General features: G+C 43.6%; 1 protein-coding gene across 4 annotated transcripts in view; it reads right to left on the reverse strand.

Moving 5' to 3' along the window:
• LOC126416643 (sister chromatid cohesion protein DCC1) overlaps positions 1-19,899 on the reverse strand; it is a 108,490-nt gene that overhangs the window by 31,363 nt on the left and 57,228 nt on the right. For all 4 annotated transcript variants that reach the window (XM_050084432.1, XM_050084436.1, XM_050084435.1 and 1 more), the window contains one exon: positions 17,320-17,539. In XM_050084432.1, coding sequence (XP_049940389.1) covers positions 17,320-17,539 — 220 coding nt within the window. The remainder of the gene's footprint in view (positions 1-17,319; positions 17,540-19,899) is intronic.

Consider the following 19,899-nt stretch of genomic DNA (forward strand, 5'->3'; position numbering starts at 1 on the left):
TGAAGCACCACATTTCGAAAGCTTCTATTCTCTTCTTGTCTAAACTATTTATCGTCCATGTTTCACTTCCATACATGACAACACTCCATACAAATACTTTCAGAAACGACTTCCTGACACTTAAATCTATACTCGATGTTAACAAATTTCTCTTCTTCAGAAACGCTTTCCTTTCCATTGCCAGTCTACATTTTATATCCTCTCTACTTCGACCATCATCAGTTATTTTGCTCCCAAAATAGCAAAACTCCTTTACTACCTTAAGTGTCTCATTTCCTAATCTAATTCCCTCAGCATCACCCGACTTAATTTGACTACATTCCATTATCCTAGTTTTGCTTTTGTTGATGTTCATCTTATATCCTCCTTTCAAGACACTGTCCATTCCGTTCAACTGCTCTTCCAAGTCCTTCGCTGTCTCTGACAGAATTACAATGTCATCAGTGAACCTCAATGTTTTTATTTCTTCTCCATGGATTTTAATACCTACTCCGAATTTTTTTGTTTTGTTTCCTTTACTGCTTGCTCAATATACAGATTGAACAACATCGGGGAGAGGCTACAACCCTGTTTCGCTCCCTTCCCAACCACTGCTTCCCTTTCATGCCCCTCTACTCTTGTAACTGCCTTCTGGCTTCTGTACAAATTGTAAATACCCCTGCCACCTTCAGAAATTGAAAAAGAGTATTCCAGTCAATACTGTCAAAAGCTTTCTCTAAGTCTACAAATGCTAGAAACGTAGGTTTGCCTTTCCTTAATCTATCTTCTAAGATAAGTCGTAGGGTCAGTATTGCCTCACGTGTTCCTATATTTGTACGGAATCCAAACTGATCTTCCCCAAGGCCAGCTTCTACCAGTTTTTGCATTCGTCTGTAAAGAATTCGCATGAGTATTTTGCAGCTCTGACTTATTAAACTGATAGTTCGGTAATTTTCACATCTGTCAACACCTGCTTTCTTTGGGATTGGAATTATTATATTATTCTTGAAGTCTGAGGGAATTTCGCCTGTCTCATACATCTTGCTCACCAGATGGTAGAGTTTTGTTAGGACTGGCTCTCCCAAGGCCGTCAGTAGTTCTATTGGAATGTTGTCTACTCCCCAGGCCTTGTTTTGACTCAGGTCTTTCAGTACTCTGTCACACTCTTCACGCATTATCATATCTCCCTTTCATCAATTAAATTCAATATTTCTTCTTTTACCCAAGGATTTCTACTAGCCCCCGTCTTTTTATCTACTTGATCCTCTGCTGCCTTCACTACTTCATCCCTCAAAGCTACCCATTATCTTCTACTGTATTTCTTTCCCCCATTCCTGTCAATTGTTCCATTATGCTCTCCCTGAAACTCTGTACAACCTCTGGTTTAGTCAGTTTATCCAGGTCCCATCTCCTTAAATTCCCACCTTTTTGCAGTTTCTTCAATTTTAATCTACAGTTCATAACCAATAGATCGTGGTCAGAGTCCACATCTGCCCCTGGAAATGTCTTACAATCTAAAACATGGTTCCTAAATCTCTGTCTTACCATTATATAATCTATCTGATACCTTTTAGTATCTCCGGGATTCTTCCATGTATACAACCTTCTTTTATGATTCTTGAACCAAGCGTTAGCTATGATTAAGTTATGCTCTGTGCAAAATTCTACCAGGCGGCTTCCTCTTTCATTTCTTAGTCCCAATCCATATTCACCTACTATGTTTCCTTCTCTCCCTTTTCCTACTCTCGAATTCCAGTCACCCATGACTATTAAATTTTTGTCTCCCTTCACTATCTGAATAATTACTTTTATCTCATTATACATTTGATCAATCTCTTCGTCATCTGCAGAGCTAGTTGGCATATAAACTTGTACTACTGTAGTAAGCGTGGGCTTCGTGTCTATCTTGGCCACAATAATGCGTTCACTATGCTGTTGGCAGTAGCTTACCCGCACTCCTATTTTTCTGTTCATTATTAAACCTACTCCTGTATTACCCCTATTTGATTTTGTATTCATAACCCTGTATTCACCTGACCAAAAGTCTTGTTCCTCCTGCCACCGAACTTCACTAATTCCCACTATATCTAACTTTAACCTATCCATTTCCCTTTTTAAATTTTCTAACCTAGCTGCCCGATTAAGGGATCTGACATTCCACGTTCATTTTCCTCCCAATAATGACGTCCTCTTGAGTAGTCCCTGCCCGGAGATCCGAATGGGGGACTATTTTACCTCCGGAATATTTTACCCAAGAGGACTCCATCATCATTTAACCACACAGGAAAGCTGCATGCCCTCGGGAAAAATTATGGCTGTTCGCAGTACCAGCACAGCAAGGCCGTTTTGGTTAGTGTTACAAGGCCAGATCAGTTAATCATCAGACTGTTGCCCCTGCAACTACTGGTGGTCATATCTATACAAAATGCTGTGGGGACCAAGTTAGTTGATCAACACAGTACATTGTTTTGCGAGTTGCTCTGCCTTTGATATTGTAGGAGTTACCAGTGGTGGGGCTGGATTGGGTGGTTGTGAATGGGTACATGGGGAAGGTTTTACAGGGAGGACTGCACAGGTAGGAAGTCTGGGATAGGGATAATGGTTTAGGAATCTCATAAGGTTTGATAGGATATTATGAAAGTTAGAAGGGTGATGAGAGGCTACAATACATGGTGTGGGGGAGGAAATCAGGGAGACATGATCTCATTTCAGAGCCTGACCTGAGAAAATCATAGCCTTGGCTCAGGAAAGTACTGCAGCATTCACAGCCTGGGTGGTACTAGGTGACAAGGGTTGTGCTTCTGAGCTTTTCGGAAGTGGGAGCTATATTAATAAGGCAATGAGAGGAGGGTACTGCTGGGGAGGTATGTCTTTTAACAATAACTGATCACTGGTTTCAGCTGAGCAACCAGCCAGCTTTGGATCAATTAATAACATGACTGCAGTGTCTAATCACTAGATTGGGTGAAGACACACTGCCATCAATGTAACACCTGCTTGTGCACCATGAAAGTAAACACAAGTAAAGTTTTGCATGTTGCAAGTTGATGAAACAATCGTGTAAGCAATACCTTTCTTCTTCGGTCATGTAAGAATGTCACACACACTTTACAGTAACGTAGCACCATTAAATACAACACTCCAACACTCTTCTTTACCATCCTCTCCCTCCTCCCCCTAACCCCTCCCTCACAGCATCCTGATGTGGCATCTTGCAACCTTGTCTGGCTACCATATACTCTCTGAATGCTCCACCAGGCAGCACTGAATCCTCTTCCCCCACCACCACCCTGCCATCCCTTGCTTCCCCACCTCATTTCGGACTGATGCTTGCAATCGATATGACACCACTGGATTCTGGCCCGAATGGCCCAAGCCAGTGGCCATGTGTGCTTGAGCTGTGATGCTTGTGTGTGCATTTTCTTTTCTGAAGAAGCCTTTCGCCAAAAGCAGAATGTTGACAGTCTTCTTGCTGTGCCTGTCTGCAACTCAATGTCACATCATTATGGTGAGTAGCAATCCATTCTTTTCATAATACTGTTGGTATTCCATACGCAGTCATAAGTCATCCACATGACACAGACGCATACTATGATAAGACAACAAGAAGTATTTTAAGTATATTCTAGGAGCACAACTGAATACTGCATACAAATGGCTTCAAGCTCTTTCTTTAACAATATTCACGTATACTCATATGGATATACTCTTAATTCTGGAATTTATGGAAATGAAGTTCTGTTAGGGATTTACGAACAATATATTCCCTGTGTGTGTGTGTGTGTGTGTGTGTGTGTGTGTGTGTGTGTGTGTGTGTGTGTGTGTGTGTGACTTGCCTCATTCCTGCAATTTAATGTTTGGAATTACTTATTTCACTGCACTAGTCCTAACAGGTTATGGGTCCAGACATCATTAAGTATTCTGGTAAACAGAAGAAAAGACTCACGGAAATAGTCTTGAATTCAAGAGTGTAGTGAAAGCTATCGGGATGAGCTGTGCGAATTTGCTGTGGAAGCATATTTACGCTTTGACTATTTGCGAGACATAGTGAATGGTACACTGAAGCCCACTGAGTAACATTATTCATATAAGGACTAAAAATAAATGTTGTGTGACTAGGGCCTCCGGTCGGGTAGACTGTTTGCCGGGTGCAAGTCTTTCGATGTAACAACACTTCGACGACTTGCGCGTCGATGGGGATGAAACGATGATGATTAGGACAACACAACACCCGGTCCCTTAGCAGAGAAAATCTCCGACCCAGCCGGGAATCGAACCCGGGTCCTTAGGATTGACATTCTGTCGTGCTGACCACTCACCTACCGGGGGCAGACATATAAGGTCTGGAAGGCAAGAATAAAGTAGATATAACTGATTCATCCAGTGGAATATGAACACACAGAGAAAGCTGCAATGGCAAGACACAAGGAAACCTAGATTATTCTGGGAGCTTATAACCACTCCACCGGATAAGTGCAAAAATGTGGATGAGTACACCAACCAGATAATATCTACATCAAATGAACTCAGGGCCATTGGGAATGAGATTGCCAGTGAATGGATAGGCACACTATTGCTAGTAGGACTACTTAAAAAATGTGCAACCATGGCTGTGGGGTTAAAATGCTCAGGCATACTGATTATGAAAGAAAGTCTAAAAGCGAAGATGTTGCAGGACATGAAAAATACGTCTGAGTGCCATACTCCAGAGGAGAGAACAGCTTCAACACTTTATTCTAAGAAGCAAAAGAAGAAACCAATGAAGTTCTACAACTGTCAGAAGATGGGTCAACTGCATCCCAATGCCACAAAAGGTCAAAAATAAACAAAAAAGGTACGATGCAAATAGCCCAGAGAGGAGAACTGCTAATCTATGTAAAGCACACTCCTTTTATTACTTTTACGTAATTTCAGGTAGAGGGGAGATAAAGGCAAGAAAAGGGAAGAAATTATTGATGTCAGCTGCATCAGGAATTTATGCAGAATCAGTTGTGCCAAGTGAAAACACGTGCCAGACTGGGACTCGAACCCACGATCTCCTGCTAACTAGAGTGTTGCGCTAACCGCTGCACCATATACACACAGTGTTTATCGCAACTGCACCGACTATTTCAGCATGCTTCCCAACTGACCCACACTTCCATTGTGCGCCACCTAACCACATTCCCCATCCACATCCTCCATGCTTGCTGCTCTGAGATTCCCACAGGAGGTTGAATACAATTGTGCACCTCCACTAAAGATGGTAGATTCATGAGGCATTGAGGTGAATCAATTATATGAATGTGTGGTTCCTGTTCTTACAGTTTTAAGTGCAAGGGATAAGCGTGAAACTACGAACTAACTACTACGACAATCTCATGCTCTGCTAAAAAATTGGCAACTTTGTGAAACACTGGCCAAAATTACATTAATTTCTATCAACTTAAAAATTTTTGTTGTATTTGAACAGGTTTGCAATGAAAATTCTCATACATTTATGGATATCGTATACATACTGTCACAATCTGAGGTCAGAAGAACCCCTAAAAACCTAAACATCAATGGGAAATACTTCAATGGAGTGTCCTCTTTTAACTACTTGGGAGCCCTAATAACAAATGATAACAGTATTGGAAAGGCTATAAGGGAAAGAATACAAGCAGGAAACAGAGCTTACTTTGCAAATATGCTGCTTTTCAAACATAGCCTTGTTACAAGAAAAACTAAACTGCTAATATATAATTCCTTAGTCCGCCCAGTTATCACATACAGCTCAGAGGTATGGACGTTGACAGAAAACGATAAAAATGCACTAAGAAGTATTGAGCGGAAAATACTACGCAAAATCTATGGGCCAATAAGGAAGGAAGAAGGCTGGAGAATATGCTACAATGCTGAATTACAAGAGTTAATACAAGGCAGGGACATAGTAAAATTTGTGAAATCACAGCAAATACGATGGCTAGGACACTTGGAGAGAATGGCAGAGGATAGAATTCCAAAGAAAATTATGAAAGGTATGATCCATTCAATTAGGCGAAAAGGGAGACATAGAAGAAAATGGATCAACGAGGTAACAATGGATTTCACCAATATGGGAGTCCGGGGGTGGGAAAGAGCAGCAAATAACCGAGAAGTGTGGAGGAAAATTGTTGAAGAAGCCAAGGGTCACCAAGGGCTGTAGTGTTACTGAAGAAAAAGAAGAAGAAGAAGTAGTATACATACTGAACATCTATGCTGAATACTGAACATCTATGCTGATTTTTAAGTGAAGGCAACATTCAAAGGCAAACATCTTGTTCTTCAAAAACCATTACTTGATTCTGAACACAAGTCAGTATTATATTTGGTTATGAGAAGCTGTAATGATTTACCTAGCGGGTTGCAAATGAGGAATTCAGTCATTGTTAACATACTAGAATACTGCTAAAAAATGTTACCAGCTTCTAATCAGCTTGAGAACAAGATAATGACATTCAGATTAAAGAAAAAAGAAAATTAATCTGGAATTCAATGTTTAAAAAACAAACTGAATCACATTAAACTAACTGCAATTGTTATCACAAGAATAAATTACACTGGAAAACCCACTGTGGAAATAGTCCAACAGATGTCACTACATCGTGGGACAAGCAACAGCTCAAGAATTGAAATGAATTGTGATTGAGATCTTTTGATTGGTTGGTTGGTTTAAAGAGAGAGAAGGGACCAAACTATGAGGTTATCGGTACCTTGTTCCAAATAAGACAGTGCCACAAGTTTGAGAATAAAACGGACGAAACATATAACACAAAACGGAAAGATAGGAAAACCCACAAGAACGAAGGAAAGGCAACGAACATTAAAAGGAACACAAGAGGACAAGAAAACAACAAAGAGACGCTAGAAACAGAAGAGAGTAAAACATGAAAGCAGATTACAGTGGCACGCCAACCACGAGAATAAAAAGGGAAAGCCAGCCACTCTGCAACACATTAAACCTCCACCCTAAAAGCACTAGGGTGGAAGACACAGGGGACAAAGGACATGCGCTAAAACCTATATAGAAATATAAAATTCACTCTCACAGATAAAACATAAAACTAAAGCTGCTGTGGAGGCATTGTTGCCCAACACTGAAGGCAGGGTGCTGGGAGAGTTAAAAGTCTGCCACAGAGCGGCTAAAAGTGCACAGTCCAGCAAGAGGTGGACGACTGTCATTTGGGAACCACAGCGACACTGAGGTGGGTCCTCGCAACGAAGTAGGTATCCACGCGTTAGCCACGTATGGCCAATGAGGAGCCGGCAGAGGACAACTGATTCCCTGCGAGAGGCCCGCTTGGAAGACTTCCACACATTCATAGTCTCCTTTATGACACACAGTTTGTTATGCGTGCTGTTATGCCATTCCATCTCCCAAAGCCGGAAGACCCTGCGCTGCAAGACAGAAGGCAGGTCAGCTTCGGAGATGCCTACCTCCAGAAGTGGTTTCCATGTCGCCTGTTTGGCCAGCCTATCAGCAAGTTCATTGCTGGGGATTCTGACGTGTCCTGGGGTCCACACAAACACCATGGAGCTGCGGGACTGTTCCAGGGCATACATGGACTCCTGAATGAACGCTACCAGAGGGTGGCGAGGGTAGCACTGGTCGATAGCTTGTAGGCTGCTGAATGAGTCAGTACACAGGAGAAATGACTCACCAGGGCATGAGTGGATGTACTCAAGAGTACGAGATATGGCCGCCAGCTCTGTAGTGAAAACACTGCTGCCAACTGGCAAGGAGTGCTGCTAAATATGTCCTCCATGAACATATGCGAAGCCTAAGTGACCATCAGCCATTGAGCCGTCGGTGTAAACCACTTCAGAGCCCCGGAACACATCAAGAATCGAGAGGAAGTGATAGCGAAGAGTGGTAGGGTTAATGGAGTCCTTATGGCCACGCAAAAGGTCCACTGGGGTTAATGGAGTCCTTAGGGCCATGCAAAAGGTCCAGACAAAGCTGTGGCCGAGGCATACACCATGTAGGCATATGTGAACAGACCGCAAGCAGAGGTGGTAAAGGGAAGAACTCCAGTTCGGAGAGAAGGGACCGGATGCGAACTGCAATCGTTAGCCCCGATCTGGGCCACCGATGCGAGAGATGGACTGCCAAGGGCGGGAAAAGGAGACAGTTATTTGGATGCACAGGGGAACTATGAATGTGTGCTGCGTAACTGGCGAGCAGTTGCACACGTCTGATCTGTAGTGGAGGGACACCAGCCTCCACCAGTATGCTGGTCACCGGACTCATCCTAAAAGCTCCTGTCGCTAATCGAACCCCACAGTGGTGCACAGGGTCGAGTAAATGCTATGCAGGAGGCGCTGCAGAACCATAAACCACGCTCCCATAATCAATTCGGGATTGGACAAGGGCTCTGTAGAGCTGCAGCAGTGTGCAGCGATCTGCACCCCAATTGGTGTTACTCAGTCAACGGAGGGCATTGAGGTGCTGCCAGCACTTCTGCTTAACCTGACGAAGATGAGGGAGCCAAGTCAATTGAGTGTCGCAAACCAGTCCTGTTGTTGTTGTTGTGGTCTTCAGTCCTGAGACTGGTTTGATGCAGCTCTCCATGCTACTCTATCCTGTGAAAGCTTTTTCATCTCCCAGTACCTACTGCAACCTACGTCCTTCTGAATCTGCTTAGTGTATTCATCTCTTGGTCTCCCTCTACGATTTTTACCCTCCACGCTGCCCTCCAATACTAAATTGGTGATCCCTTGATGCCTCAGAACATGTCCTACCAACCGATCCCTTCTTCTGGTCAAGTTGTGCCACAAACTTCTCTTCTCCCCAATCCTATTCAATACTTCCTCATTAGTTATGTGATCTACCCATCTAATCTTCAGCATTCTTCTGTAGCACCACATTTCGAAAGCTTCTATTCTCTTCTTGTCCAAACTATTTATCGTCCATGTTTCACTTCCATACATGGCTACACTCCATACGAATACTTTCAGAAATGACTTCCTGACACTTAAATCTATACTGGATGTTAACAAATTTCTCTTCTTCAGAAACGCTTTCCTTGCCATTGCCAGCCTACATTTTATAACCTCTCTACTTCGACCATCATCAGTTATTTTGCTCCCCAAATAGCAAAACTCCTTTACTACTTTAAGTGCCTCATTTCCTAATCTAATTCCCTCAGCATCACCCAACTCAATTAGACTACATTCCATTATCCTTGTTTTGCTTTTGTTGATGTTCATCTTATATCCTCCTTTCAAGACACTGTCCATTCCATTCAACTGCTCTTCCAAGTCCTTTGCTGTCTCTGACAGAATTACAATGTCATCGGCGAACCTTAAAGTTTTTATTTCTTCTCCATGAATTTTAATACCTACTCCGAATTTTTCTTTTGTTTCCTTTACTGCTTGCTCAATATACAGATTGAACAACATCGGGGAGAGGCTACAACCCTGTCTTACTCCCTTCCCAACCACTGCTTCCCTTTCATGTCCCTCGACTCTTGTAACTGCCATCTGGTTTCTGTACAAATTGTAAATAGCCTTTCGCTCCCTGTATTTTACCCCTGCCACCTTTAGAATTTGAAAGAGAGAATTCCAGTCAACATTGTCAAAAGCTTTCTCTAAGTCTACAAATGCTAGAAACGTAGGTTTGCCTTTCCTTAATCTTTCTTCTAAGATAAGTCGTAAGGTCAGTATTGCCTCACGTGTTCCAGTGTTTCTACGGAATCCAAACTGATCTTCCCCGAGGTTGGATTCTACTAGTTTTTCCATTTGTCTGTAAAGAATTCGTGTTAGTATTTTGCAGCTGTGACTTATTAAGCTGATAGTTCGGTAATTTTCACATCTGTCAACACCTGCTTTCTTTGGGATTGGAATTATTATATTCTTCTTGAAGTCTGAGGGTATTTCGCCTGTTTCATACATCTTGCTCACCAGATGGTAGAGTTTTGTCAGGACTGGCTCTCCCACGGCCGTCAGTAGTTCCAATGGAATATTGTCTACTCCGGGGGCCTTGTTTCGACTCAGGTCTTTCAGTGCTCTGTCAAACTCTTCACGCAGTATCATATCTCCCATTTCATCTTCATCTACACCCTCTTCCATTTCCATAATATTGTCCTCAAGTACATCGCCCTTGTATAGACCCTCTATATACTCCTTCCACCTTTCTGCTTTCCCTTCTTTGCTTAGAACTGGGTTTCCATCTGAGCTCTTGATATTCATACAAGTCGTTCTCTTATCTCCAAAGGTCTCTTTAATTTTCCTGTAGGCGGTATCTATCTTCCCCCTAGTGAGATAGGCCTCTACATCCTTACATTTGTCCTCTAGCCATCCCTGCTTAGCCATTTTGCACTTCCTGTCGATCTCATTTTTGAGACGTTTGTATTCCTTTTTGCCTGTTTCACTTACTGCATTTTTATATTTTCTCCTTTCATCAATTAAATTCAATATTTCTTCTGTTACCCAAGGATTTCTACTAGCCCTCGTCTTTTTACCTACTTGATCCTCTGCTGCCTTCACTACTTCATCCCTCAAAGCTAGCCATTCTTCTTCTACTGTATTTATTTCCCCCATTCCTGTCAATTGCTCCCTTATGCTCTCCCTGAATCTCTGTACAACCTCTGGTTCTTTTAGTTTATCCAGGTCCCATCTCCTTAAATTCCCACCTTTTTGCAGTTTCTTCAGTTTTAATCTACAGGTCATAACCAATAGATTGTGGTCAGAGTCCACATCTGCCCCTGGAAATGTCTTACAATTTAAAACCTGGTTCCTAAATCTCTGTCTTACCATTATATAATCTATCTGATACCTTTTAGTATCTCCAGCGTTCTTCCATGTATACAACCTTCTTTCATGATTCTTAAACCAAGTGTTAGTTATGATTATGTTGTGCTCTGTGCAAAATTCGACCAGGCGGCTTCCTCTTTCATTTCTGTCCCCCAATCCATATTCACCTACTATGTTTCCTTCTCTCCCTTTTCCTACACTCGAATTCCAGTCACCCATGACTATTAAATTTTCGTCTCCCTTCACAATCTGAATAATTTCTTTTATTTCATCATACATTTCTTCAATTTCTTCGTCATCTGCAGAGCTAGTTGGCATATAAACTTGTACTACTGTAGTAGGCGTGGGCTTCGTATCTATCTTGGCCACAATAATGCGTTCACTATGCTGTTTGTAGTAGCTTACCCGCATTCCTATTGTCCTATTCATTATTAAACCTACTCCTGCATTACCCCTATTTGATTTTGTGTTTATAACCCTGTAGTCACCTGACCAGAAGTCTTGTTCCTCCTGCCACCGAACTTCACTAATTCCCACTATATCTAACTTCAACCTATCCATTTCCCTTTTTAAATTTTCTAACCTACCTGCCCGATTAAGGGATCTGACATTCCACGCTCTGATCCGTAGAACGCCAGTTTTCTTTCTCCTGATAACGACATCCTCTTGAGTAGTCCCCGCCCGGAGATCCGAATGGGGGACTATTTTACCTCCGGAATATTTTACCCAAGAGGACGCCATCATCATGTAATCATACAGTAAAGCTGCATGCCAGTCCTAGGAATTTATATGTCTCCACTACAGTGAGTGGATCGTCATTAAGATAAAGTGTGGGTTCTGGATGAACAGTATGACGCTGACAGAAGTGCATGACACACGACTTTGCGGCTGAAAACTGGAAGCCGTGGGCTAGAGCCCATGACTGTGCCTTGTGGATGGCTCCCTGGAGGTGCCGCTGAGCAACAACAGTACTGGAGCAGCAGCACGAAATGTAGAAGTCGTCTGCATGGAGAGAAGGTGAGATGGAGGGCCCGACTGCTGCTGCTAGACCGTTAATGGCCACTAAAAATAGAGAGACACTCAATACAGAGCCCTGTGGGACTCCATTCTCCTTGATATGGATAGAACTATGGGAGTCACCAACTCGGACACGGAAAGTATGGAGGAACAGGAAGTTTTGGATAAAAATCGGGAGTGGTCCCCGGAGACCCCACTCATACAATGTGGCAAGGATATGACGTCGCCAGGTCGTGTCATATGCTTTATGTAAGTAAAAAAAAAAAGACGGCAATCAGGTTTTGCCGTCTGGAAAAAGCGGTTTGGATGGCAGACTTGATGGTCAAAAGATTATCAGTGGTAGAGCAACCCTGGCGGAAGCCGCCCTGACATTGATCCAGCAAGCCACATGACTCCAGGACCCAGCCCAACCGCCAACATACCGTATGTTCCAGCAGCTTACAAACAACGTTGGTGAGGCTGATGGGCTGATAGCTATCCACATCAAGTGGGTTTTTACCGGGTTTGAGCACTGGAATGATGGTGCTCTCCCGCCATTGCGATGGAAAGACGCCATCTCACCAGATCCGGATGAAGATGACGAGAAGATGAGGCTTGTAGTCAGACGAGAGGTGTTTTATCATCTGGCTGTGGATCCAAACAGGCCCAGAGGCTGTGTCGGGGCAATGTGCAAGGGCACTGAGGAGCTCCCAATCTGTAAATGGGGCGTTATAGGATTCACTGTAGTGTGTAGTGAATGAGAGGACATTCCGTTCCACCCGCCATTTGAATGTGTGAAAGGCTGGGGGTAATTCTCCGATGCAGAGGCTCAAGCAAAGTGCTCAACAATCGCATTTGCATTGGTACATAACTTGTCATTTATGGTAACACCGGGGACAGCTGTTGAGGTCTGGTACCCGAAAAGATGTTTGATCTTTGCCCAGACTTGGGAAGGTGCTGTGTGGCACCCAATGGTGGAGACGTATCACTCCCAACACTCCTTCTTCCATTGTTTGATACTGTAGCGAGCACGGGCACGGAGCCTTTTAAAGGCAATGAGATGCTCCAGGGAAGGGTGCCACTTATGCCGCTGTAGAGCTCACTGACACTCCTTAATTGCTTCAGTGACTTTCGGCGACCACCAAGGGACAGCCTTACACTTTGAGCACCCTAAAAAGAGAGGGATAACATTTTCTGCAGCAGAAACAATTTTGCTAGTCACCTGCTCAACCATCACATCGATGTTACCGTGGGGAGGAAGATATACATTGCAGACAATTATTTCCTGCATCTTCCTTATTCTGACAGCCACTGCTTCAAGAGGGGTTTGAAGGGGCACATGTTCACTACAGACCAAGTTTAGGACCTAAACACAAACTCCACCTGACACTCGATTATAGACGCTCTGGTTCCTGTAATATCCCTCATAATCCCTTATAGCCACAGAGGGCAGGGGTCCGCATTGCTGGGAACCAGGTTTCCTGGAGGGCAATGCAGATAGCAGGTGTAAAGCTTAACAGTTGCCGTAGCTCAGCCAGGCGGTGGAAAAACCCATCGCAATTCCACTGGAGGATCACATCATGAGACTGGGAAGGCAGCATGGAACATTCAATGAGGTAATTTATGCCTCAGAGTCCCCTGCTGCCACTGATTTATTGCCTGAGCAGTCTATATCCATTGTGTCTGAGGGTCTGGCGAGATCTCGATCATCAGCAGACACCAAAATCTCCACCCCATCCTCAGCCGCAGAGCTTGTAGGTAGCGGTGGTGTGGGTGCTACCCCAATTTCCTTGGTCTTAAGGGTTTTCTTTTTGGATTTCTCTCGCTGCTCCTTGGGTTTCCCTGGCTAGGAGGACTTCACTGGCTCAGTCTCCGGGACAGGCTGAGCGTGAAGCCGTACGACCAGCTGCTTTTTGGCTCTTCAGCCACTGGCGGGTGGTGTCTTTCCCACTAGAAGAAACCTGGGAAGAGAGTGACCCAAGGGACCCCTTCCTAGTGAAAGAAGCCAAAGAAGACTTAAGCTTCTCCAGCTTAGAAGTGGGGACAGATGTCCCTGATGGTTGGGGGGGAGGGGGTGTTACTCCCGAAGTAGGTGGTGCAGGAGCAACGGGGAGGGAAATGCCCCCCACGATCGAGGGGGCAGGTGTAGTCTTCCGGCTCTGAGAGGTGACCTGGGTTGGCGGAGCTGATGGTGCCAGAACTGTTGTAGCAGCAGCGTAAGATGATGTCATATGTACAGGATGCAGGTGTTCAAATTTTCTCTTAGCCTCAGTGTAGGTCCACGATTTTCCTTTCGTTCTGGAGAATCCTGCAGTCAGGCGAGCAAGGCGAATGGTGCTCTCCACAGTTGACGCAGATGGGAGGCAGGGCACATGGAATATTGGGATGTGATGGGCGTCCAGAATCTTGGCACGTGACGCTGGAAGTACAGCGGGGAAGACATATGGCTGAACTTCCAGCACTTAAAGCACCGCATCGGGGAAGGGATATAGGGCTTTACATCACACCTGTAGACCATCACCTTGACCTTCTCGGGCAATGTATCACCCTCAAAGGCCAAGACGAAGGCACCGGTAGCAACCTGGTTATCCTTCCGACCTCAGCGGACACGCTGGACGAAATGTACACCTCGCCGCTCTAAATGGGCGCGCATCTCATTGTCGGACTGCAAAAGAAGGACTCTATGAAATATGATACCCTGGACCATATTTAAGCTCTTACGGGGCGTGATGGTTACAGGAACATCCTCCAGCTTGTCACAAGCGAGTAACTCCCGTGACTGGGCAGAGGATGCTTTTTTGATCAAGACTGACCCAGATCTCATTTTGGACAAGCCCTCCACCTCCCCGAACTTCTCCTCTAAATACTCAACAAAAAACTGAGGGTTCATCGTCATGAAAGATTCCCCATCAGCTCTCGAACATACAAGGAACCGGGGCGAATAAGATTCGCTGCCATCCTTAGCCTGACGTTCCTCCCATGGTGTTGCCAGGGAGGGGAACGATTTGGGGTTGTACTTCTGTGCACTGAATTGAGTTCGTAATCACTTCGAAACAGCTGGTGTTTTACCACCAGCAAGAGATGATGGACTACACTTCATCGCGGGTCATCCGCCCTGATGCCACCCACTCCGACCACGGGCCCTCCCCACGGGCGCCACCCAGCCGCAGCAAAGGCCACCTGGCAGGATGGCCTTTGCCGGGAGTCCCGATGCCCCAGGAGGATGGGCATCTACCCCTTGGCATAGGTGGGGAGTTAATGGCGAAGGCATCAGCAGAGCGATCCCTGTGTGTGTGTGGTCAGGGGGCTACAATCAATAGGGTACATGGCGGCCCCACCACAACGGACTGGCTACCATGCTGGACATCAGGTGCAAAGAAGTCCATGATCATTGTCAACACAGAAATCGACATTGCATACTGCATGGTGGAAAATGCACCCAGGAAGGTGTCATCGCCATGAGATGGAGAATGGGCAGGACTGCAATGGGATGACAAGAAAGTGGGCTAAATATCTCAATGCACGATGGAAACGATGTATCTTGTAAGGTACCCTTCGCCAACTGGCTCACTCTTCGGGAAAATTTTGAAGAATGGAGTCAAAACCTACAGGGGACTGTCACAAAGGCTGAAACGTGTGAAACTCCTTTTAGTCACCTCGTACGACAGGCAGGAATACCTAGGGCCTATTCTAACCCCCTGACCCGCAGGGGGACGGTATCTTTTATTTATGTATTTGTTGTCATTGTTGTTGTTGTTACATATGACCTGCACCCTAGAATATATTGCCACTGCTGCTCAAGCACAGGATTTAGTTGGAGGGAGCATAGTGACACCAGCTTGGTTGTGAACTAGTATCAGTGCAGGGAGAGGAGTAGCGAGTGGACAGAAGTTACGCTTTGGTGCCAACCTGAGAATGTAAACAGTGTACTTTGGCTTTTTATGAACATCTACCATGTTTAAACTGCAGTTTACCTGAATTTATTTGCACTCAGAATCGAAATGACTTTAAAATTGGCTAAATACTCAAGAATAGCATACATTTCCGCAGGAGATGCTAAAAGTCTATCTAGATTTGGACCGGTGGTATACTTATGTATTTAGTGCTGCAATACTGTCAATGCGCACTGTGAGGTATGATGGGAACGGTAGCAGCTGAGTCAGCTGCTGGTTCTACACAGCCAATGAGAGAAGGGCAGGAAGACGATATGTTTGCAAGCAAGAGACACTGTAACATTCTCACGTCAGTACACAAGCGAAATACATCATAAACCAGCTATGTTCTCAGGTTCCACTATGACAACAGCTTTAGAAATCTTAACATATTTAAAAGAAACAATCAAATATTTGTGACAGAGGAGGTATAAGTTTCACAACTTGTCTATGATGATGATGATTACAAATAGTGATACCATAGACAACAGGCACGGTAAACAAAAATGGGAGTGAAGATAACAATTAATGTAAACAATTTCTTTTTTTTTAATTTTATTTCCCTTGTATTATCAAAACGTGGACATCAATAAATTGCACATGTTTAGAAAGGTGTAATGTTGATGTAACCATTTAGACAGATACCTTACATCGATAAAAGTTTGTAGTTTTCATTAGTCGGTATATGTCAGAGCAACAACTGAAGACTAGCAGATAAAGACAAACCGCAGTTTTTTGCAAAATGATATACCACAGAGCAAAAAGGGATAATAACGAGAAGCATAAAACTGAAAGAGAAAATATAACTAACTGTTGCTTTAAGCGATCCAGAAGAAGAGAAGTCACTGATGGCTCTCTCAACTTAAAAAAGAATGAATAAAAAGTTAATTTTCCTCTTTTCTGTTAAGCTTCGCTGTATAAACATAATTCATGACAGTAGTAAAAGTGACAAACCACTGTATAGTTAACAACCCCCCCCCCCCCCTCCTCCCCTATCCCCCTCTATGTTGCCCAAGCTAACTACACTGTATTGACGCTGCAGCTTACCTAGGATGAGGGGTGGTGTTGGCAGAGTGAACGAGAGGAAAACAGCAGCAGGGAACAGTAGGCAACATTGAAAGGAAGAGTTGTTTATGGTTGAAAGAGAAATGTAGGAAGCACACAGGATAGGAATGTGGCACTGGTGATAGAACAGAGAAGAAAGTGGACTTCAGAGAGAAGGAAGTGAGTGTAGAAAGAGTGAAGTGGGATTAAGGGAACCGGACTGGAGGGAGTTGTGGTACAGGGACTGTGGGGGACTGAAGCAAAGAGGATTGCACGATATAATGCGCATGGCCCTAAGTCTATCCAACATGTCCCTAATCCCCACGAACCAGACGCAAAGCAGCACCTCTTCATAACTTCTGACTGAAACAATTTAAGTACGCATCAACGCCTTCCATTGTTTATATTCCACTAAGTACTTTTTATTGCCATATTTCTATCTATTTATACCAAAGATCCACTTTTAACGGAGCGAGTGTAACTACATATTATGTGCATATTCTTATACACAGCCAGTGCTATACATACAAAGGACATTAGCAACCGAAATAGTGATGTTTCTACCTGTCAAATACACAATAAATTATTTCACGGAACAAATGATATAGTTTACCTTTTATGCAAACAGTTTGTGTCTCCTGGAGAGCTGCTTTCAGTTCCATTCCACTTGCCTGCACGTGTTCTAAAAGATCATCAAACGTATACAACTGTCCCTCTAATTCATCTTCCAGTTCTGGACCGCGATAAGGTGCTTCCTTCAAAAGCTGATATAGTTTCTTCAATTTTGGTTTTGATGGATGCAGTTCAAAATATTTGTAGAAAACACCCAAAACCTGAACACACAAAACTGAAATTTATTATAAAACAATGGAAAATCCAGGATGGACCATAACAATATTATAAAAAGGACTGGTGCTACTCACCATACAGATACTGAGTCGCAGATAGGCACAACAAAACGACTGACACAAAATGAGCTTTCAGCACACGCACACGCACACACACACACACACACACACACACACACACAAAGCAAATACACATGACAACAGTCTCTGGCAGTTGAACCCAGACTACAAGCAGCAGCACATCATGAGAAAGGCAATTGGATGGGGATAAGGAGGAGGCTGAGGTGGGGAGAGAGAGGGATAGCAGGGTAGGGGTGGGGGACAGTAAAGTGCTACTACACTTCGAGACAGCGTCGATGGCCTCCCGGTCGACGATGCACAGTAGACAGCTGCGCAGCTGGCCTATGAGCCCTCATTTGGTTTCCGCGCCTCGTACTGTCTGAAGCTCCGTCATATTTCAGAGTTTTACCATGTTTTACGTGTGGAAAAGTGCGGTTGGCCAATTTCTGTTGTATACTGGGTCTTCTCTGAGTTTTGCCATAATGGCTGAAACACCTAAACATCGTCAAGTGTTTCACAAAGAGGCAAGAGACCTTATTTTTAGAGTGTACTCTTTCTTCAAGCGTGAGGCAGTTTCAGGCGAGCCGATCTGCGAGGTTGCCAAGGTGCAGGAACGTACTGCAGTGGCCTGTGGCGATACTGGTGTACGAACTGTCACGTACCTTATACAGGAGACAAAGATGTCAGAGCAGGCAGTTGGCAATGTGGTGTTTCGGTCTCCAGGGAAGAAACATAGCGTTCCAAAGAGGGTAAAAGGAATCGACGACTTCGATTAAAATGTGTTACGTCACAAGGTTTTCGAATTTTATGAAAGAGGCGCGTTCCCCATAGCAGCAAAATTGTGCACTGTTATGCATGAAGCTACTGGGTTTGATGGAAGTGCAAGATCAATGCAAAGAATGTTGAAGAATATTGGATCTAAATATGTAAAGTCCAATGATGGGCGCAAATTTTTAATGGAGTGTAATGATATTGCTGCTGCTAGAATTATGTTTCTAAGAAAAATGCACGACATCAGATATAAAGGAACATCAGCTGTCTATTACTTGGATGAGACATGGGTAAATCAAAGCCAAACTAGAAATTTTATTTGACAAACAACATATGGACAAAGCAGTTTGAAAGTTCCAGTGGGAAAAGGAGGGCGTCTTATAATATGTCACGCTTGTTCTGCTGCTACCGGGTTTGTGCCTGAAAGCAAACTTATTTTCAAATCAAAATCAAAAACCACATCTGACTACCATACCGAAATGAATGGAGAAACATTTCGAGAATGGTTTCAGAATCAGCTGTTGCCTTATTTGCATCCAGACTCTGTCATTGTTATGGACAATGCAAGCTATCTCACTGTTGTCGTCAACAGGCCTCCCACTATAAGCACAAGGAAATGCGATATTGTTTCTTGGTTGCGAAATAATAATGTATCGCACAGTGAAACACAAACAAGAGCAGAGCTTTTGGAACTGGTGAAGATGTCAAAGACCAGCATTAAAAACTATGAAATTGACTCGATAGCTAAGCAACATGGACACAGAGTGATATGAGTATCTCCTTATCACTGCCATTATAATCCCATTGAACTGGTGTGGGCACAGGTGAAGAAATACATGGCAGACAAAAATACTACATTTAAAATAGCCGACACTGAAAGACTCGCCCATGAAGCAATAGAGAAAATCACCGTTGCTGATTGGGAAGCTTGCATGCGTCACAATGACAAACTGCAAGAAGTAGATTACCAGAAAGAAGTTGTCAGAGATGAAATAATGGATTCGTTAATCGTCAGTCTAGCTCTCATATCCAGCGACTCCACTTCCGAAGGCAGTGACAATGAAAGCTCCGAGTAAAAAGGTGTGTGAATGGAATGTAAACTTACTCTGTAATTATCATGAACATTTACTTTCTTCTCAAGCTGTCTGTGTCGTAGAAAGCAGTTCAGTGGAATATCTATTCTGTAATGACAATTTTATTTTACTTCTTTTTTTTTTCTCTCTCTCTTTAAATTAAATGCCTTTTTATGCTGCAATCTGTTTTATTAATCCAGACACATTTAGAATTTTATTTTAAGGCATCATTGGTGGTTATCATCTGATGTAGTACACTGTAGCTATTATATGCTGTCATGTAGATTTTAAAACAGTTTACGCCCTTCTTTTTGCATAAATAAATTTTACTTATGATTATATGCAGAAATAAGGACGTGAACCGTTCTTAAATCTACAATGACTGCTTATAGCCACAGTGTACTATTTCAGATGATATCCACCGATAATGCCTTAAAATAA

Source organism: Schistocerca serialis, chromosome 8 (assembly GCF_023864345.2).
Source record: "Schistocerca serialis cubense isolate TAMUIC-IGC-003099 chromosome 8, iqSchSeri2.2, whole genome shotgun sequence".
NCBI lineage: Eukaryota > Metazoa > Arthropoda > Insecta > Orthoptera > Acrididae > Schistocerca > Schistocerca serialis.